The following is a 19026-nucleotide window of genomic DNA, read 5'->3' as shown; positions in this document are numbered from 1 at the left end:
TTGCCGACAAGACTGACGAGTTAAATACCATATGAGGACGGAGCCTTTATTGTACGATGTTTCACTTATTTTGTTCAATAGTGTTTGTTCCTTGAATGATCGCTGCTTCTAAACACTTCCTGCAGATTTTGTCTGGTTCTCGTATCAGCAGCTTGCATTCTTTCATGCCTGATGTCGTACCGGTGTTCACGTATTCGTGTATTCAGGTCACGTGACGTTTCTCCGATGTAAACTTTATCACGTCCTGAACACGGAATACGATAAACACCAGCTTTTGTGCCCGGTGTTTGGTTGTTGTGCATTTTCGTCTTCGTGGTGTCTTTTATCGTCTTGTTTGTCTGGCACACTACTTCCAAATTGGTGGTTCTTAAGATTTGTGTCATGTTGGTGACAACGTCGCTGGTTGGCAACACAAGACGTCTTGTTGTGCAGCAGTACAGCACAACAAGATGTCTCGTGTTGCATTGTTTTTGGTAATGGTAACAATAATATATATACCATATAGAAAGCTAAATTTGAGAATATCACAGTATTTTATTATTTTCTAAACAACTATGGGTACTATGATAGTACACATGATATAATATTCTTGCCTGTGCTAAGAATTTTAACAAACAGGTAAAACCACAGTATGGGGTTACCGTATCTAGAAGGAATTTCACATGTTTTGGTACGTACTGTGTATTTTATGTCCCCATTGTTTACTGGTAGTAACTAGTTGGTAAATATTTTGATTTTTGAACCTAAAGAAAAGGTAAGAGTTCTTCTTAGCCTTTCTTGTCATGTCTGGATTTCAATCTAACAAGATTATTACTTGTGTATAGGTCAACCCCTAGGTTTTGGCCTAAAAAATGTTCCTTAAGATTTAGACCTATAGACGAGTATATACGGTATATGTAAGATATTGTGATGCATGGGGTGGAATGGGTGGGGGGATGTGGGTTGAGGTAGTTTGTGTGAGCAAAATTTGACGCTGCCCAAAGGGATCTCTCCACATCTTCTCTTTTTCTGCATGGGGGGACTGAGGGGGGGGGTCGCCAATTTAATGAAGCGGCCTTGCTGTGGATGTGCTGTATCTTGTGACACTACCTGTGACCCAGGGCAGTGGATAAGGTGCAGGGATGACCCATCATTCAGGAGGTGTCAAGATAAGAGGGAGGGTGGAAGGGAGTGGAGTGTATTTAGGGATGGAATGAGTGCGAGTGGTTTTTGTGCATCTTTCTTTTTGGCTACCCCACTTGTAAGGGGGAAAAAGCCTTGGTAAATGTATTTATATTATGGGAAGGGGAATGCTCATGGACACCTGAAATGATTAGTTATAACATAAAAAGTGAGAAATAAAAAAATGAAAATAAATAAAATGAAGGCAAGTGTTGACTGGTCGGAAGATTCCCAAGATGGCCAACCATATGTTCAAATGTAAACAGATATGCAGAGTGGCCTACCAGTTCAAGACCAAAACTGAATATAAATCCAAATTTCAGATCACCAAGAGGTACTGAAAGGTTTCTATTTGATATTGGTTTTGAAAGTAGTTTTTCTTTATTTACTGAACATGAAAGAAGACTCTTTAGTAGAATTATAGACAAAGAGAGGGATGTTAGAAATATGAACGATACATGGAGAAAAGAAACAAACAAATTATGAAAGACAAATAAAGACTTAAACAATAAAATGGCTGACTTAAAGAAAATTGATAATGAAATGAAAGAAGAAATTAGTGGACTAAAAAAAAGAACTGGCCAAGCTGAAAGGTGAAAATGAAAAATTGAAAAATAACAAGATCATATATAAAGAGGTAGATGAAAAGATTAAAACAATGACCATGGAAGGAGGAAAAAGCATAGGAGAAAATTAATTACAACAACTTAGGAACAATTGGAAAAATGACATGGAAGAAGATAAGTTAATTTTCAAATAGTTTGTCAACAGTTGTAGGAGAAGGCCTAAGATATAGTTATCAAGTAATTACACAAAAAAGAAAACCTGGTAAGAGACACAGTAGACAAGAGAAAAATGTATTGTAATTTATGGTCTAAAGGAAAAACAAAACCGAAATTGGTTCCTGAGAGAAAAAGAGGACAAAGAATTGGCAAAATATGTTCTAAAAGAAGTACAGGATAGTGAGCAGCAAATAGACAAGGAAATAAAAGTGCACAGATTGGGTATGTAGAAAAAGGAAAAAGTCAATCACTAAAGATTAAATTAAGGTCACAAGTGGCAGTAGAAGGAACTATAATAAGAACAGGAAAATTGGCAAGAAACGAACACTATAGAATTATATGGATAAAAAGAGACATGAATTATAAGGAAAGGGAAAAATTGAGGATATTAAGAAATGAAGCTAAAGAAAAAACGAGAAGAGAACGGAGATCAAGAAAACACAGTTCTATTGGAGAGGGTTAAATACAAGACTGATAAAATGGTATACTCAAGGAAAAAAGTGAAAGATTCAGAGAACAATATGGAGGGTGTAGAAATTTAAAATGGGTGTATACAAATATGAATGGATTGATCTCAGGATTGAACAAACTTAACAATTACCTATTAGAAGCTAAACCTGACATAATGGGAATTGTGGAGACAAAATTAAGATGTCCATTAGTACCAAACAGTGTTGGACATGGATTATATAACCACTGGCTTAGAAATAAGGAAGAGAAACAAGTTGGAGGAGTCATGTTCCTGGTTAAGAAAAACTTAAATGTGACAAAAAAGTAGATAGATAAAACATCTGGAGGAGAATAATATATTGAATCAGAGCCAGTTCAGATTTAGAAGGGAAGATGCACTACAAAAAGCTTTTGATAAAGTCCCTAAAAAAAACTTTTAAGAAAGCTGGAAACCATAGGAGGGATATAAGGTAAGCTGCTGAAGTGGATGGAGGACTTTTTGCATGGAAGAGAAATGAGGGTAGTGCTCAGAGATAAGAATACTACTAGAAAAGAGGTAATTAGTGAAGTCTCACAAAGATCAGTACTGGCTCCAATAATGTTTGTCATTTATATGAATGACATGGACAAGGAAGTGGAATGTTACATGAGCTTCTTTGCAGATGATGCAAAACTGTTATAGAAATTGAATATTGAAACAGACTGCGAATCATTACAGAGAGATCTGAACAGGTTTAGGGAATGAAGTCAGAAGTGGGAAGTGGAATTCAACACTAAAAAATGTAGCATAATGGAGTTTGGAAAAGTATAAAAAGGATATCAGGAAGATATAAAATTAGTGAAAAAGAAGTACCGTATTTTCCGGCTTAAAATGCGCATCGGGTTATAATGCGCACCCATGCACTTCGTTATCTCAGTACACAGATGGCGCGCACCGACGTATAACGCGCATGCCCAATCGCCATCTAGCAAGAGATGTACCGGTATATGACTCATGTTGTGCGTTGGTCCCTTATTACTTTGTAGCTTGAATAGTTTGTAGGAAACATGATCTAAAAAAAGTTTATTGAAAGTAAAATATATAGAAAAATTTCGGGATTTTTACAGAAAATGTTCATTTTATATCTTGAGGAAATAATTTGTCTTTACCATTTTTTATTTGATACTGAAACAAACTACAGACTGTTGCGTTTTAGCTTTGAACCTGCAATGACAGTGGTGAAATAGGACAGTCTCTCATCGAGGTGACGTTTAGTTAATATAACTCCCGAAAGAGGGTGTTGTAGTCAGGTGTTTGACACGAGTTTATGAACAGCCGCAACAGAATTTGTACTATACCTAAAGTGAAGCAACAAAGCCAACATAAAAATACAAACTAGGATGCTGTGAACATGGGCAAATATCATGAATATTGATCATGTTTCATGGTGTTTAGGCCTATTTAAACATGAAAAATAAGATTCGACAGATACCTACCTATACCGAATATCTATATAGCCCATGCTGGCGTATTCTTTCATGTCACTATGGCTGTTCTTCTTGTTCTCACGGAACGTCACGGAGAAGTGTGCCGTCCCGACTTTGTGACGGCCAACATCGTCACGTTGTGAAAAAAATTACCGGTACACACACAGCCGCAGAATTTTTATTGTAGGCCATAGATAATGTGCACCACCGGATAATGCACACCCCCCATTTTTAGGCCCTTCCAATGGAAAAAAGTCGTGCATTATACGCCGGAAAATACGGTAAAGAAAGAGGGATCTGAAAAAGACCTGGGAGTGATCATGACAAAAGATATTATGTCCCCTGACAAACATATAAACAAAATTGTCGGCGAAACCTACAACTTACTAAGAGCAATAAAAGTGGCTTTTACCTACTTGGATGAAGAAAAGGTCAAGAAAATACTAGGCCTAAATCGGAGTATGCAGCGACACTGTGGTCACCCAATACAAAAAAGAATATAATGAAGATTGAGAAAATCCAGAGAGCAGCTACAAGGATGGCCCCAGAACTATCAAAACTCATATAAAGAAAGATTGTTAAAATTGGAGTAGCCAAATCTGAAGCAGAGGATTGTATCAATGTACTACACTCATAGAGCGACAAACCTGGTACAGTATGTAATTTCTATTTATACATAGTGTGCGTGACATGCAGGTCACGTTAATACATACAGTAAAGCTGTATAGCAATAATACCATAATAGAATAAAAGAGAAGGAGACTGCAAGAGACCATATGGCCCACACTAGACAGTTCCATTACATCCTGTAAGGGGAAATATACTGGTAATCAAGGTAAGCTTTAGCAATCAACAAAATAAGGGTGTCAAATTAGGACAGTGTCTAGATTATTGTCCATTAAAAGAAAGTGACACACATGTATTAGGTCTTGGCTTTGGGGCAATAGGTCTCTTATTTAGGGACGTTCAAGCCAGTAGTAGCGGAGACTGTTGGCATTGGGACTGTCACATAGCTTGCAAGTGGAGTAGTGTGGTACATCTCCTGCCTCAGAGACTTGCCACAGCAGTCTGTAACCCTGGCAAAGCCATGCAGTTACAATATCATGTCTGAATGAGGATTCTGTGCTTGTAATACCTCGGGAGGGAGAGACGGAAGTGGTCATAGTGTTGTATTGATATGCTTTGTGCGCACTCTGCATTTATGCAGTGGAGAGTAGTTAGAAGAGTGGCAGAGTGTATGATCTTGTAGCAGAGGGGGGAAGGTGTGGTATCGTCGGGCAGTGGCAGTTTACAGGTATGTTTGGCAAGGAGATCTATCATTTCATAGGTAGCTTATGGTGAGAGAGTGTTCTTGAGCTATTACTAGCTGTTGTAAAATGTGATGGATGAGGGGGTGGTGTATAGATTGTGAAGACAAGATGGCCTGCAGGGCGGACTGGGAGTCACACATTACCACGCCATTCAGTTGCTACCGACAGAGTAGGTTAATAGTCAGCAGGAGTGCCTGTAGTTTGCAGTATGTCAAGATGGACGATTTGGGTAACCTGCGACCAACCCAGCCTCCATCAGGTGGCTCAACATCCTGTGAGTGGTCCTGGAGCGGCAGCGTCTACGTCATGGGACCACCCCCCAACCCCAAGAGTTGGGGGCCAAACGGCAGCAACCAGCCCTGGCCACCGGCTCTACGCAGGTGCCACCGATCCCCAAAAGTAGCAACAACTGCCTTAGGGAGTACCACAATCCTTTTTCTCCACATGCAATATTATGTTTTTTCTGCACCGAGGGGTGATTTTCCGGCGATCACCCCTCTTCCTCTACTTTTAGCCGGAGATGTAGAGAGCAATCCTGGGCCCACCACAAAATACACATGCCCAACATGCTCTAAACCCATTACTTCGAGCAGACAGACAAAGGGCTCAGTTCAGTGAAATATGTGCAAAAACTGGGCCCACCTCACTTGTACAACACTTGCTGACACAAACCAATACACAAACACTTCGGCATGTTCTACCTGTCCTCCAGTAACCCCACTCCCACCTCCCCAACCACAGCCAGCACCCTTACCCACTCCCAATTTCCCTTATCCCCAATCAGTACTCCCCTTCCTTTATCCACAATCTCTCCTTTCCCTCCCCTCTAACCCAGATCCTATACCTTCCCCATTAACACCCCAAACTCAACCCCCGGCAACATACAACACATACAGAACACACAACATCAACATATTACAACACAACATTGACGGTATTAACACGAAAAAACATGAACTCGAACACTTTCTTAAAAAACACAACATACACATTACAATTATACAAGAAACAAAACTAAGACACTCACATAAAACACCATCATTTCATAATTACACCACCATCAGACAAGACTGGACTGACGGCAATGGCAGTGGACTCATCACCCTGATCCACCACTCCATCTGTTTTGTGGACACAAGTGCCACAACCAAAATTCTCCTCCCTACCACAGATAACACTACAGAAATCCAATCCATTCAAATCCGCACAGGCAACAAATCAACACTGACAATAGTTAACTTGTACATTCCCCCCCAATCATCCCCCACAGTTCCAAACACCTTCAGGCCTCAATTTAGCCAACTAGCCTCAATCCCCAACCTGATCATGGGTGGTGACTTCAACGCCAAGTCGTCTGCCTGGTATGTCGACAACCCTGACACAGACAGAGGGCTTGATATACAGACTCAGTTTGACTCATTGACTATCATAAACAACTTGATATGCTTCTACTCAAGACTAATAGACATAGTGCAAGAAAGAAACGGATGGGCTGATTGTGCATTCCTAGACTTGCAAAAAGCATTTGACAAAGTACCACACAGAAAATTACTAAATAAAACTGGAACACATAGGAGGAATACAAGGGAACCTACTAAAATGGATGGAGGACTTCCTGACTGGTAGAAAGATGAGAGTAGTACTCAGAGAAAAATATTCAGATTGGAAAGAGGTGATCAGTGGAGTACCGCAAGGATCTTTACTGGCTCCAATAATGTTTGCTATCTATATGAATGATATGGACGAGGGCGTGAACTGCTACATGAGCTTCTTTGCTGATGACGCCAAAATGTTAAGGAAAGTAGAAACTGATAAGGACTGTGAAGCACTGCAAGAAGATCTGAATAGGTTATGGAACTGGAGTCAGAAATGGGAAGTGGATTTTAATACTAAGAAGTGTAGCATAATGGAGTTTGGAAAAAGCAAAAAAAGAATATCAAGAAAATATACAATTGGAACCAAGGAAGTAAAGAAAGTAGGATCTGAAAAAGACTTGGGAGTTATTATCACAAACGACTTGTCCTATGATACACAGATTAACAAAATTGTCAGGGAGACTTACAACTTGCTAAGATCAATAAAAGTGGCTTTTGCGTACCTGGACAAAGACATGATAAAAAAAATTCTGGTTACATTGATAAGGCCTAGACTAGAGTATGCGGCAACATTGTGGTCCCCCAGTACCAAAAAGAACATAAAGAAAATAGAAAGAATCCAAAGAGCAGCTACAAAAATGGCACCTGCACTTGCAAACCTATCATACGAGGAGAGATTGGCTAAACTGGAGCTACCGACACCGGAGCAAAGAAGAGAGAGAGGAGACCTACTGACCATCTACAGAATCATGAAAGGCACAGACATACTTGACAGAGAAGAATTACTAAACTGGGACAACAGAAACACAAGAGGACATGGAAGGAAATTAAGAAAACATAGCTATAGAAGAGAACTGAAGAAAAACAGTTTTCCACATAGAGTAGTGGACACTTGGAACAAACTGGATAATGAAACAGTATGCGCAAAAACCATTCACGAGTTTAAAAGCAAACTAGACACTGAGAGATACAATGGCGGGACAACACGAGCATAGCTCCCCTTCCCGCAAAATACAACTAGGTAAATACACATAATCATACACATATCCCACACCAAGCCCTCTACACTCCCTCTTCTCCTGATATCACCTTTTGCTCCCCCTGCCTAACCCCAACAACATCATGGAGAGTGGTCGGAACCCTTGGTTCTGACCACCTTCCAATCATCATCACCACCAAAACAAGATGAACCCCAGTCGGCCACAGATACACATATACCAATTACAAGAGAGCTAACTGGGAAGCTTTTGCTGAAGAGACAGAACAACATTTTGAAACACTTAACAGTACACCAATCACAAACATAAACAATGCTGTGCACACTTTTAATACAATCATACAAAATGCAGACAAGAGATACATCCCTAGAGGCAACAGAAAATCACACAACCCCAACTTCACACAAGAAATCCAAGGCCTCATCACACAACAAGACACGCTTAAACACAATACCCCCACACCTATCCCTCAAAACATAGCAGACCAAATACAAACACTAAACACTGTGATTGCCAATAAAATACATGAACAAAAAACACAAAATTGGCAAAACTTTATCAATACACTTGATCACAAGACAAACACCAGCAAATTGTACAAAACACTCAACAGCATTACACTATCCAACAGTAACACAACACGCTCTCACGCACCAATAATCACAACAACAGACAATCTACACTCAAACAGACAACAAGCAAACACACTCATAAATCATTCTGCACAGACAAGCCATCTTACTTCTCACCCTGACGACCGACGCACTATTCGACGTAAAAAAGACTTTCCCACAGACTCAGACTATACACCCTTCATAGACAATCAGACAAAACACATAATACATAAGCTCAAGCACTCATCTGCCTGTGGCCCTGATAACATAAGTAACATCCACCTAAAACACATTGGACCACAAGGTATACACACACTCACAAACATTGCAAACTACAGCTATTCACACAACACTATACCCGACATCTGGAAGCATGGTAAAATAATCACCATTCCAAAACCGAACAAAGACCCAACAATCCCAACATCGCACTGCCCAATCACACTTCTCTGCATCCCCTCTAAAGTCATTGAACGCCTAATACTTCAACTTGTCACACCACATATTCCCCTTGCTGACTCACACCACAGTTTTAGACCACTACACTCCACAAACACTCTTCTGATAAACCTCACACAAAGAATTCTAGATGGCATCAATTCAGATAGGCCCCACCATAGTACATATAACATTAGACATTAGTAAAGCTTTTGATGCTATCCCCCGCCACAACCTAACAAATAAAATATATAACACAGACATGCACAATAACACCAAAAGATGGCTGGCCAATTATCTGGCAGGTAGGAATGCTAATGTGTCATATAATGACCAATCATCGCACATCAGAAACATTAAGAATGGAGTACCACAGGGCTCTGCTCTATCCCCCATGCTCTTTAATCTATACATGCATGACTTACCCACACCAGATACCTCAGAAATACAAATCTCTTCCTACGCAGACGACATAACAATCACATGCACACATCGTAACACAGACAAAGCTGCAGAAACACTCCAGCCATACCTTGACACACTCAACACATGGTTCATCACAGACTTAAAATAGCTCCAACCAAATCTACAGCAACACTTCTCACCAACTGGACAAAAGAACACAAATACATACCTCATCTCTACATCAACAACACTCTAATACCACACACAAACACACCGAAAATTCTTGGTGTAACATACGATACATCCATGTCTTTCAAACAACACATCACAAACATAAAAAACAAATGCACACCTAGACTTAACGCACTCAAGTCAATCACTGGAACAACATTTGGACAAAACAAAGAAACTAATACAGTCGAACCTCGAAAGCCCGGACCCGGAATGCCCAGACCCTCGAATGACCAGTCGAAATGAACAAAGGGAGGACTTTTCAAGCAAAGTTCCCTATTTGTCCGGTAGGTGGCAGCGACGGCCGTACACGTGTACTCAAGCCCGGCCCAGTCAAGCCGCCACCAGGGCTACCGTTTCGTAGAATTTTGTACCAAAACTTAGTAAAATAGTGGCATGTGGCAACTGCACAAGGATATGAGGCATTTTTTTCTACATATCAGCAGGCTGTTAATGTTAAGGATGACAAACTTTCATCACTTGCATCAGTGTTCAGTTATAAAAGAAGTGTGTTCGTATTTTGTTTATGGAGTTTGCAATTATTTTGTTATAGTGCAGAAAATATGTACATTTTGGATGTGTAACTGTACGCATCACAGAATTCTGTTTTTTCCTTTGTTTTTGTTAGTAACCAATAATGCCGTGTGTGGCGCTGTTCATTCGGAGAGAGAAAATAAATACAAACATCATCCAGCAGCCGGTTCTGTTCATCACCTTCACTATTGAATGCCTGTATTACCCTATCAGGATGACTTCAGCCACAACAGGTTATGGGCCCAGGCACAGGCTCGTTTTCGACGGTGATGGGGATAAATACGAGGTATGGGAAGCGAAATTCCAAGGTTACCTGACAACCAAGAAACTGGACAGCGTGTTGACGAAGACATCACCGAGTACAGACGAGAATAAGGAAGTATATGCCGAGCTGATTCAACTGCTGGATGATAGGAGCATAGCTCTTATTATTAGAGATGCAACGGACAAAGGCAAGGAAGCGTTAGATATTTTAAGAAATTACTATCTGGGTGCAAGTAAACCGAGAGTGATTTCTCTGTACAAGAAGTTGACGACACTCAGATTAGCTAGTGATGAGGAGTTAATAGACTATATTTTAAGAGCTGAAGCAGCTACAGCGGCACTGAAGAAAGCAGAAGAAAATATAAGTGACAGCATGCTTATAGCCATGGTGCTAAATGGACTCCCTACAGCATATGACACAATCAGCACAGTGATGGAGCAACGAGAAAAACAAATGACTTTTCAAGAATTCAAGAAGGCACTCATGAGCTATGAAGAATCAGGAAAGTTGAAAAGCTCACGCGAAGAAGAAAACGTGATGAATGCAAACAGTGACAGAGGCAGGTATATATTTAAATGTTTTATATGTGGCAGACCAGGCCACAAGGCCTATCAATGCCTCAGGCGAACTAGTGGTGACCAGAAGAAACCTAGCAAGTGGTGCAGTCTGTGCAGATCTAATACACACAACACACACCAGTGCAAAAGGAAGAATGCAACCACAGCACACACAGTGAGCAGTGAGGGAAATGGAACAACCGAAGGAGACAGTAGCGACGAAGGAGACGGCACTCACAGCTTCGTATTCCAGACCAGCACTCAATCAACTAGAATTAAGGCAGGTACCAGCACATTACTGGTAGACAGTGGTGCATCAGTACACATTATAACTGATAAATCTAAGTTTATTAAGTTCAACAAAAACTTTGAACCAGATAAGCAAGTAATGCAACTTGCAGACGGTAGCAAGCAAATTGGGACTGTGTTAGGCAAAGGTGATGCCAGTGTAGTGCTAAATGATATTAATGGGAAGCCAAAAGAAATGATTATGAAAGATGTGTTGTATATCCCATCATACAAATTCAACATATTTTCTGTTCCAGCTGCCACAAGAAAAGGTGTATGTGTAAACTTTGAACCAAACCATGCAGAGCTCATGACATCAGATGGCTCTATATTCAACGTGGAACGGCAGGGTAATCTGTATTTTATTAACAATGTTTATGTTGGAAATACCCAGAAACATAGTAACCGCACAGCCGAAGAGTGGCACAAGGTACTTGGTCATTGTAATATGAAGGATGTTCGGAAGCTTGAGGGGGAAGTCTCTGTATGGCTTAAAACAGAGTGGCAGAAATTGGTATAAATTATTGCATAGCAGTCTAACCGAGGAGGGGTTTGTACAATCGCAAACTGACCATTGTGTATATCAGAGAACAGATGAAACATCTACTGTATGGATTCTGTTTTGGGTTGATGATATAGTCATAGCTGCTAGTGATAATAAGGTGCTAAATTCTGTCAAGATGAATATGAATAAGAAATTCAAAATGAAAGATTTGGGCAAATTATCATGGTTCCTTGGCATTGAGTTTGTATTTAATGACTGTTGTATAATAATGAATCAAAAGAGGTACTGTGAGAAAGTTCTAGAACGATTCAATATGTCAGACTGCAAACCGAAGTGTATCCCATGTGATCCAGGTATCTGTAAAATAATAGACTGTGAATCCTATGTACTAGATAATCCTAAGCACTATAGGAGAATAGTGGGTAGTCTAATTTATATCATGACTGCAACCAGACCTGACTTATGTTTTGTGGTTACCAAGTTATCACAGTATATGTCAAAACCAACTGTAAATCATCTTGGTTTAGCTAAACATGTTTTAAGGTATGTTAAAGGAACACTTGACTATGGTTTGAAATTTGGTAAATCAAAAGCAGGATTGAAATTAACAGGTTACTGTGATTCTGACTGGGGGTCTGCTGAGGACCGCCATAGTATTACTGGTTATTGTTTCAAAATGAGTGCCCATGGTCCACTTATATCCTGGAAGTGTAAGAAACAAAGAGTAGTGGCTCTTTCCACTTGTGAGGCAGAATATGTAGCTATCAGTCATGCTGTACAAGAATGTAATTTTTTAGCACAACTCTATGCAGATATAACAGAATGTCAGAGAGACACTATAATACTGTTTGTAGATAACCAAGGTGCTATAGCCTTAGCTAAAAACCCAGTGTATCATCAAAGATCAAAGCATATAGACATCAGATACCATTTTATCAGAAGTCAGATCGAAAATGGATCTGTCAAATTAGTGTATGTACCCTCAGATGAAAATGTTGCAGATATGTTTACTAAACCTCTCTCCAAGGGTACTTTGTGTAAGTTTAGCACAATCAGAGGGTGATTTCAGTTTGAGGGGGGGTGTTAAGGATGACAAACTTTCATCACTTGCATCAGTGTTCAGTTATAAAAGAAGTGTGTTCGTATTTTGTTTATGGAGTTTGCAATTATTTTGTTATAGTGCAGAAAATATGTACATTTTGGATGTGTAACTGTACGCATCACAGAATTCTGTTTTTTCCTTTGTTTTTGTTAGTAACCAATAATGCCGTGTGTGGCGCTGTTCATTCGGAGAGAGAAAATAAATACAAACATCATCCAGCAGCCGGTTCTGTTCATCACCTTCACTATTGAATGCCTGTATTACCCTATCAGGATGACTTCAGCCACAACAGTTAAAACATTCAAAAACTCGAACTTTTGTTTAAGAATCTTAGAACTAATTATCAAATAATAAATGGTACATCAAAATATGACTTTTACTGGTACAACCACTCCTCGTTTAACAACGACAATTGGGACCAGCGCGCCGTCGTTAACCGAATTGATCGTTAAGCGAAAGTGTATACATACACGTACATGTACTGTATGTACAATGTCTAGCAATACATGTATCTTTATTTTCGTGTATTTTCCCTCCTCTATACTGTACATTAAAGCTTTATTTACTGTTTATTTACGCTGGTTAGGTTCCTGAAATTACCGTATATGACCAAATCTGCGTATGCTGACATTCCATATTGAATACCGGGGTATTTTTTTTTTCTAGTTTCGACCATGGGCGCAATATAGCAATAGAAAATTGATAATTAATTTTGTAAATTAAAATGTATCAACGTAATATGCAATTTTGTGGGCGGAAATGAAAGTAAAAAATACCATGCTACAAGAAAATATGCTAATGAACGAAGTCTGTAGCATAGGATCGGGACGCCATCTTGTCGTCTGCCAACGTCTCTCACGATGACAACAACGAGGACGAGCCGGATGACATTTAATTTGCAGGTAATGATTTATCAAACACATGTTAGGTTAGTTTAGTGTAGGTTAGACGAATTTATCATCCTTTCATTTCTTCGACATCGGCATCTATCATAACAAACATGGTGTATCATTCGTCCGACATGACTTCGTTACTTACGAAATTTGTTTTAGCACCCTTTTTTTTTATTACCGCTCACAAAATTGCATATTGCGTTGATACATTATGATTTACAAAATTAATAATTAATTTTCTATTGCTATATTGCGCCCTTGGTCGAAACTAAAAATTTACCACTACCGGAATATATTGTACCCCAGGTAGTTTTTGCAGCTTGCAGGATGGTAATGTAGACTTAAGCTTTAGAGCACTTTACCTCACAGCTAATATCCATCGTATAAGTTCATATATAACATCATACAATTTTGTCTCGGCCAACTTAATTATCTTACACGACGTCGTAACTTCGGGAGATTTACGTTAAACGAATATTGGTCTGTCATAAAGCCCGTCGTTACTCCAAGTTGCCGTTAACCGAGTAGGTCGTTAAACAAAGAGTGGGTGTAATTGTTTTACTTATAAAATATTATACTTCAAAAGATACGTTTTTACGGTGTAGAAAAAAATTATGCGCTAAAGTTTCAGCTTTCTTTTAGCACCAGGGCTGCCGTTTCGTAGAATTTTGTACCAAAACGTAGTAAAATAGCGGCATGTGGCAACTGCACAAGGACATGAGGAATTTTTTTCTACATATCAGCGGGCTGGACATTCAAAAACTCAAACTTTTGTTTAAAAATCATAGAACTAGTTATCAAATAATAAATGGTACTTCAAAATATGACTTTTATTGGTAGTTGTGTTACTTATATAATATTATACCCCAAAAGATACGTTTTTACAGTGTAGAAAAAATTCCACGCTAAAGTTTCAGCTTTCTTTTAGCGATAATAACATAAAAAAAAAAAAAAAAAAAAATCTTACTGAATATGTTAGGGCATGGGAGCCTAATATACATTCAAGAAAAAAAAAAAAAAACTAGAACCAACATTTTGTCAAAGTTACGAATACATATACCGCTATGAAAATCTACGGGTGTTAGGGCGACATTTTCGATGACCTGACTTTTGGCATAACCGAACCGCCCTCCCCACCAATTAGTCCGGGCTTTCGAGGTTCAACTGTACAACAGTATACAAACAATGCATACGCTCAGTGATGAATTATGCGAGTCCTGCATGGGCTCCTAATCTCAGTGAGACACACCACAACACCCTTCAAATCATACAAAACAAAGCCCTAAAGACAATTACAGGCTGCACAAATACAACACCTACAGACCATTTACACCATGAAACAAAAGTCTTCAAAGTCAAGGACCACCTCGACATGAGAGGCACACAAACACTTGCCGCAGCCACCACAAGCACATCACACCCGCTACACTACATAGCAGAACACCCACACACACCAAGAAACATTAAAACAACACCCAAAGACCTGTATCACACACAGATACTCTCTTCTCTTCCTCCACAACCACCAAATACCAGCCTCCGGAAACATATTCATAATCATATCACTCACCGCTCCATAGACACACTGCTGCATGCCAGACCCCCTGATATCCACCCTTCTGAATCCTCTCTCCCACGAAAGGACAGAGTCCACCTGGCCAGACTGCGGTGCAGCCACCACCCAGCACTTCTAAGCTACCAGAAGAGGCTGGATGACTGCATTGTGAACAGCTGCTCAGGATGTAACACTTCACCCCATACCATACAACACATAATGGAAGACTGCATTATACACAATCATGCACGCAAACAACACAGCATACACTCTATAAAGGATTTGTGGGAAAACCCAGTTTCAGCTGTGGCAATCCTTGGGGAGACGGGACTGCTTGGACAGACAGTCTAGGGAACGAAAACAACAACAACATTCTGTGAGTAGACAGCACAACTTGCACTTCTGTCTGGCTGTAAGGACCCGTCTACATAGATATGGTGTGTGGCAGGGACGTAGAAGGACACTGTGGTGATGTGTTCCAGGGCTGGTTGTTTCTGGAGGAGTAGTGGGTGGAACAGAGGAGAGAGAGAGGTGACTTGTTGACCATTTACAGAATTATAAAAGGCATAGAGGTCCTTGACAGAGAAGACTTACTAAATTGGGATAAGAGAAACACAAGAGGACATGGAAAGAAGCTTAAAAAGGACAATTATAGAAGGGACCTGAAAAAGAGCAGCTTCCCCACAAAGTGATGGATATATGTAACACACTGGATGAAATACAGTGTGTGCAAAAACAACACAAGAATTTAAGAACAAACTGAATATGGCGAGATACAGACGGGACACAACGAACTTAGCTCCCCCTTCCCGTAAGATACAACTAGGTAAATACATGACTTGATGGCACAGTTGATAGAGTTCCAGGCCACCACTATGGCAGTCTGGGTTTGAATCCCACCCAGGGCTGAAATAATTTCAGTATCACTGCGCAGTGAGTCGTTGCTCCAACTCTTGTGGGTGGGGAGTTGGGTTGTGTGTGTGTGTGTGTGAGGTCACACCATTGCCCACAGATCCGTCATATATGAACTCTGAGCTCTCTTCTGGGAGAGAAATAGCTGTCAATCACAAGTCCAACATGTGATCCAAGACCATAGTGAATCACACACAAGACCCTTTCCCTTTATAAGAGGGTTGGCTGAACCACACACATTTTATATATCAAGATGAATTCCTACTATTCCCTCTGGAGTCACGCACCCCCATGGTACTTTCTCATGCCCCTCAGGTTAAGAACCACTGACTTTAAGTATCTCTGGGCTGAAACTTAACTGAGGGATGAACCATGATTTGGAGGTTGCATGTAAATCTTCTATGAAAAAAATCATTAAAGCTTATAATTTGTAGTTGGAAAGAGAAGACACGAAAAAAATAATTGTGTTCTTGTTATTGTTGGTGAACCCATAATACCTCAGAGTGTGCAAAAAGGACAATGGAAATTCAGAGTTAATACTGAGTTGCATTAGAATAAAATAATGCACCTGAACTGCATGTACTCAATTGTAATATACAAGAAAAGAGCTTTGCTCATGGTGTTCCATTTATTTTTCCACTGATCAAATTTAGAAAAATTCACTAATAGTTTTTTATACAAATATTTTTTCTTTTAGGTTTTCCTACAAGGTGATGGATCTGTATGAAAAAATGTCTCTTCATATCTTTCAGGAAAGTTGTCTATTTTCAGTTTTTTTCCTTCAGTCTTTTTTCACACTCCCACCCCAAACCAAGAGACCCTCTAAGTTGATTTTGTTTACTCCTTTCACTGAATTGAACACCACAATCACGTGACTTCTCTTGTTTTTTTCAAATGAGTAATTTCCTCCCTTACACAAAAGGGATATTTTTATTATAATTATTAATATAAATATTTTACCTGTCTCTTCTAGTTTTTCCAAAACTCCTTCACTCCATGGAGAGTTGATACCATTATCAGCCTTAATCTGTAAATAAAGAAATAATCAAATCAGTTATGAGAATACTAAATCATGAACAGCAGTTAAGAATATCACAATCTATGTTGCACTATTTCCAATGCATCACAAGAGAATAACCACAGTCCAAAGTACCATGACAAAGCTTCCATTAATTCATTAATTAATCAAACTACAGAACTCCTGCAGGACAGGAAACCCACAGCCTGAATCCAGCCCTATCAGGTCAGTTACTACTGGATTTTCTATAAAAATAATGGTTGTGTGTGTGAGGGGGGGAAGGATTTGAGCAATGTTATTGAGGATTTCTAAGGGGAAGGATTGCACCTTCCTATGGTGATCCCAAGTAATGTGGTCAAAGAAGGAATCCCTACAAGTGTGATGCACCAAGGGCTCCACTGACATCCACAGATTAAACCACCTAAAAAAAAATTCCACCTTTATCCAGAGGTGCAGCCCAAGGGACTAATTAGTCTCCAGAACAGTAAATGACTAACATTGTTTTACAGTGGGTGGCATTTTTCTTTTTTATCATGGCTGTTGCCAGGTTATTTTGTTTAGCTCTATGGTACCCCTTCAGTAGCCATGTAGTAACCTACCTTCCTTACCAAGTGGTAACGTACCTTCCCTCCCATACCAGGTGAAGCTTTTCGTCATATTCTGGCTGCCACCAAACTATTTCGGTGGCAATCCCCTAGTATCAGATATTGATATTGATAATAATTATTTGTGATGCTGAAAAATACATCTTTGACATACTTTTATTCTATACTCTCGTCCTGGTCGAAGTTTTTCTATTGTATAGCATCGATCAAAGGAGTTCCAGTGACACTTTCCAGTAATTGTATTTTGGGTCCATCTCGTATAATTGGAGGATATCAGTTTATGAGAAATCTTATACTCTTTGATAGCACCATTTGATGGGCATGTATCATTCCAAAAAACGGTGAGTGAAGAGGCAGAGGAGACAGTCACAATACCAATCTTTGGCTTTGGTGGAGCTGTGCAAAGAAAAAACAAAAACACAAATTAAAAATTACCCAGTACATCAGGTCTCTTGAACACATCATAACTGTAGTGTTTTGTAACCTCACTGTAACTGGGTAAGCTTGTTGTCGTAGTCATCTGAGACCATATGCTTTGTTATTAGTTTGTTGCCCGATCACACAATCTTATTAAAGATAAGCTAAGGACAAAGTTCTTTAATTCATACACTCATTCAACTCCTAGACTATATCAGTGGGAGCAAAGGGCTTGATGTAGTGCATTGTAGAGTGGATATACTGAAACATACATACATACATATACCAAGGGCTTTTTCCCCCCTTACAAGGGAGGTAGCCAAAGTCAAAAGGCATAAATCCACTCCCACCTCCATCCCATTTCATCCCCACCTACTTCACTCCCATTCATCACCCCTCCCTTTTTCTTTTCTTGGCTCCTCCTGGATGATGAGTCATCCCAGCATCTCACCCACTGCCCTAGGTCAGAAGCAATGGAGCAAGACACAGCACATCCACAGCAAGGCTGTTTCATTTAGTTGGTGACCCCCCTCTATCCCCTCATACAGAAAAAGAGGAGACAGGGCTGTGTCAAAATATTCACACATAACCACTCCCTAACCCCCTCATCCCCCACCCACTCTCATGTATCACAGTATCATCCATATACAATCATTCTCCACTCACCCCTATCTTCTGTCTTCTCCCTTCCATTTCGGACACCACCCTCTTGCTCAACACTCCTTTTAACCCATCTACCCATCTCATCTATAGTTGCCCCCTCATGTTCACTCAATTCACCTCTGCCTTCCACACTTCTTTAAATAATCTTTCTTCACTTGTTCTTTCCATATACCCAAGCCATCCTAATGCTCCTTCATCAACCCTATCTCCAAACTCCCTTTCCACCCCTGCTCTCCTCCTCACTTCTTTATTTCTCACTCT

At 39.8% G+C, this 19026-nt stretch overlaps 1 protein-coding gene across 5 annotated transcripts in view; it reads right to left on the bottom strand.

Moving 5' to 3' along the window:
* The window catches only part of LOC143040605 (uncharacterized), a 535837-nt gene that overhangs the window by 187541 nt on the left and 329270 nt on the right, over positions 1 to 19026 (bottom strand). For all 5 annotated transcript variants that reach the window (XM_076211732.1, XM_076211736.1, XM_076211735.1 and 2 more), the window contains 2 exons: positions 17840 to 18081; positions 17023 to 17089 (listed from right to left, as the gene is read on the bottom strand). In XM_076211732.1, coding sequence (XP_076067847.1) covers positions 17023 to 17089; positions 17840 to 18081 — 309 coding nt within the window. The remainder of the gene's footprint in view (positions 1 to 17022; positions 17090 to 17839; positions 18082 to 19026) is intronic.

Source organism: Oratosquilla oratoria, chromosome 29, assembly GCF_046742065.1.
Source record: "Oratosquilla oratoria isolate Oo_2021 chromosome 29, ASM4674206v1, whole genome shotgun sequence".
In the NCBI taxonomy this organism is placed as follows: Eukaryota; Metazoa; Arthropoda; class Malacostraca; order Stomatopoda; family Squillidae; genus Oratosquilla; species Oratosquilla oratoria.
The sequence above is the reverse complement of the archived record's forward strand: the minus strand, read 5'-3'. Positions and strand labels throughout refer to the sequence as shown.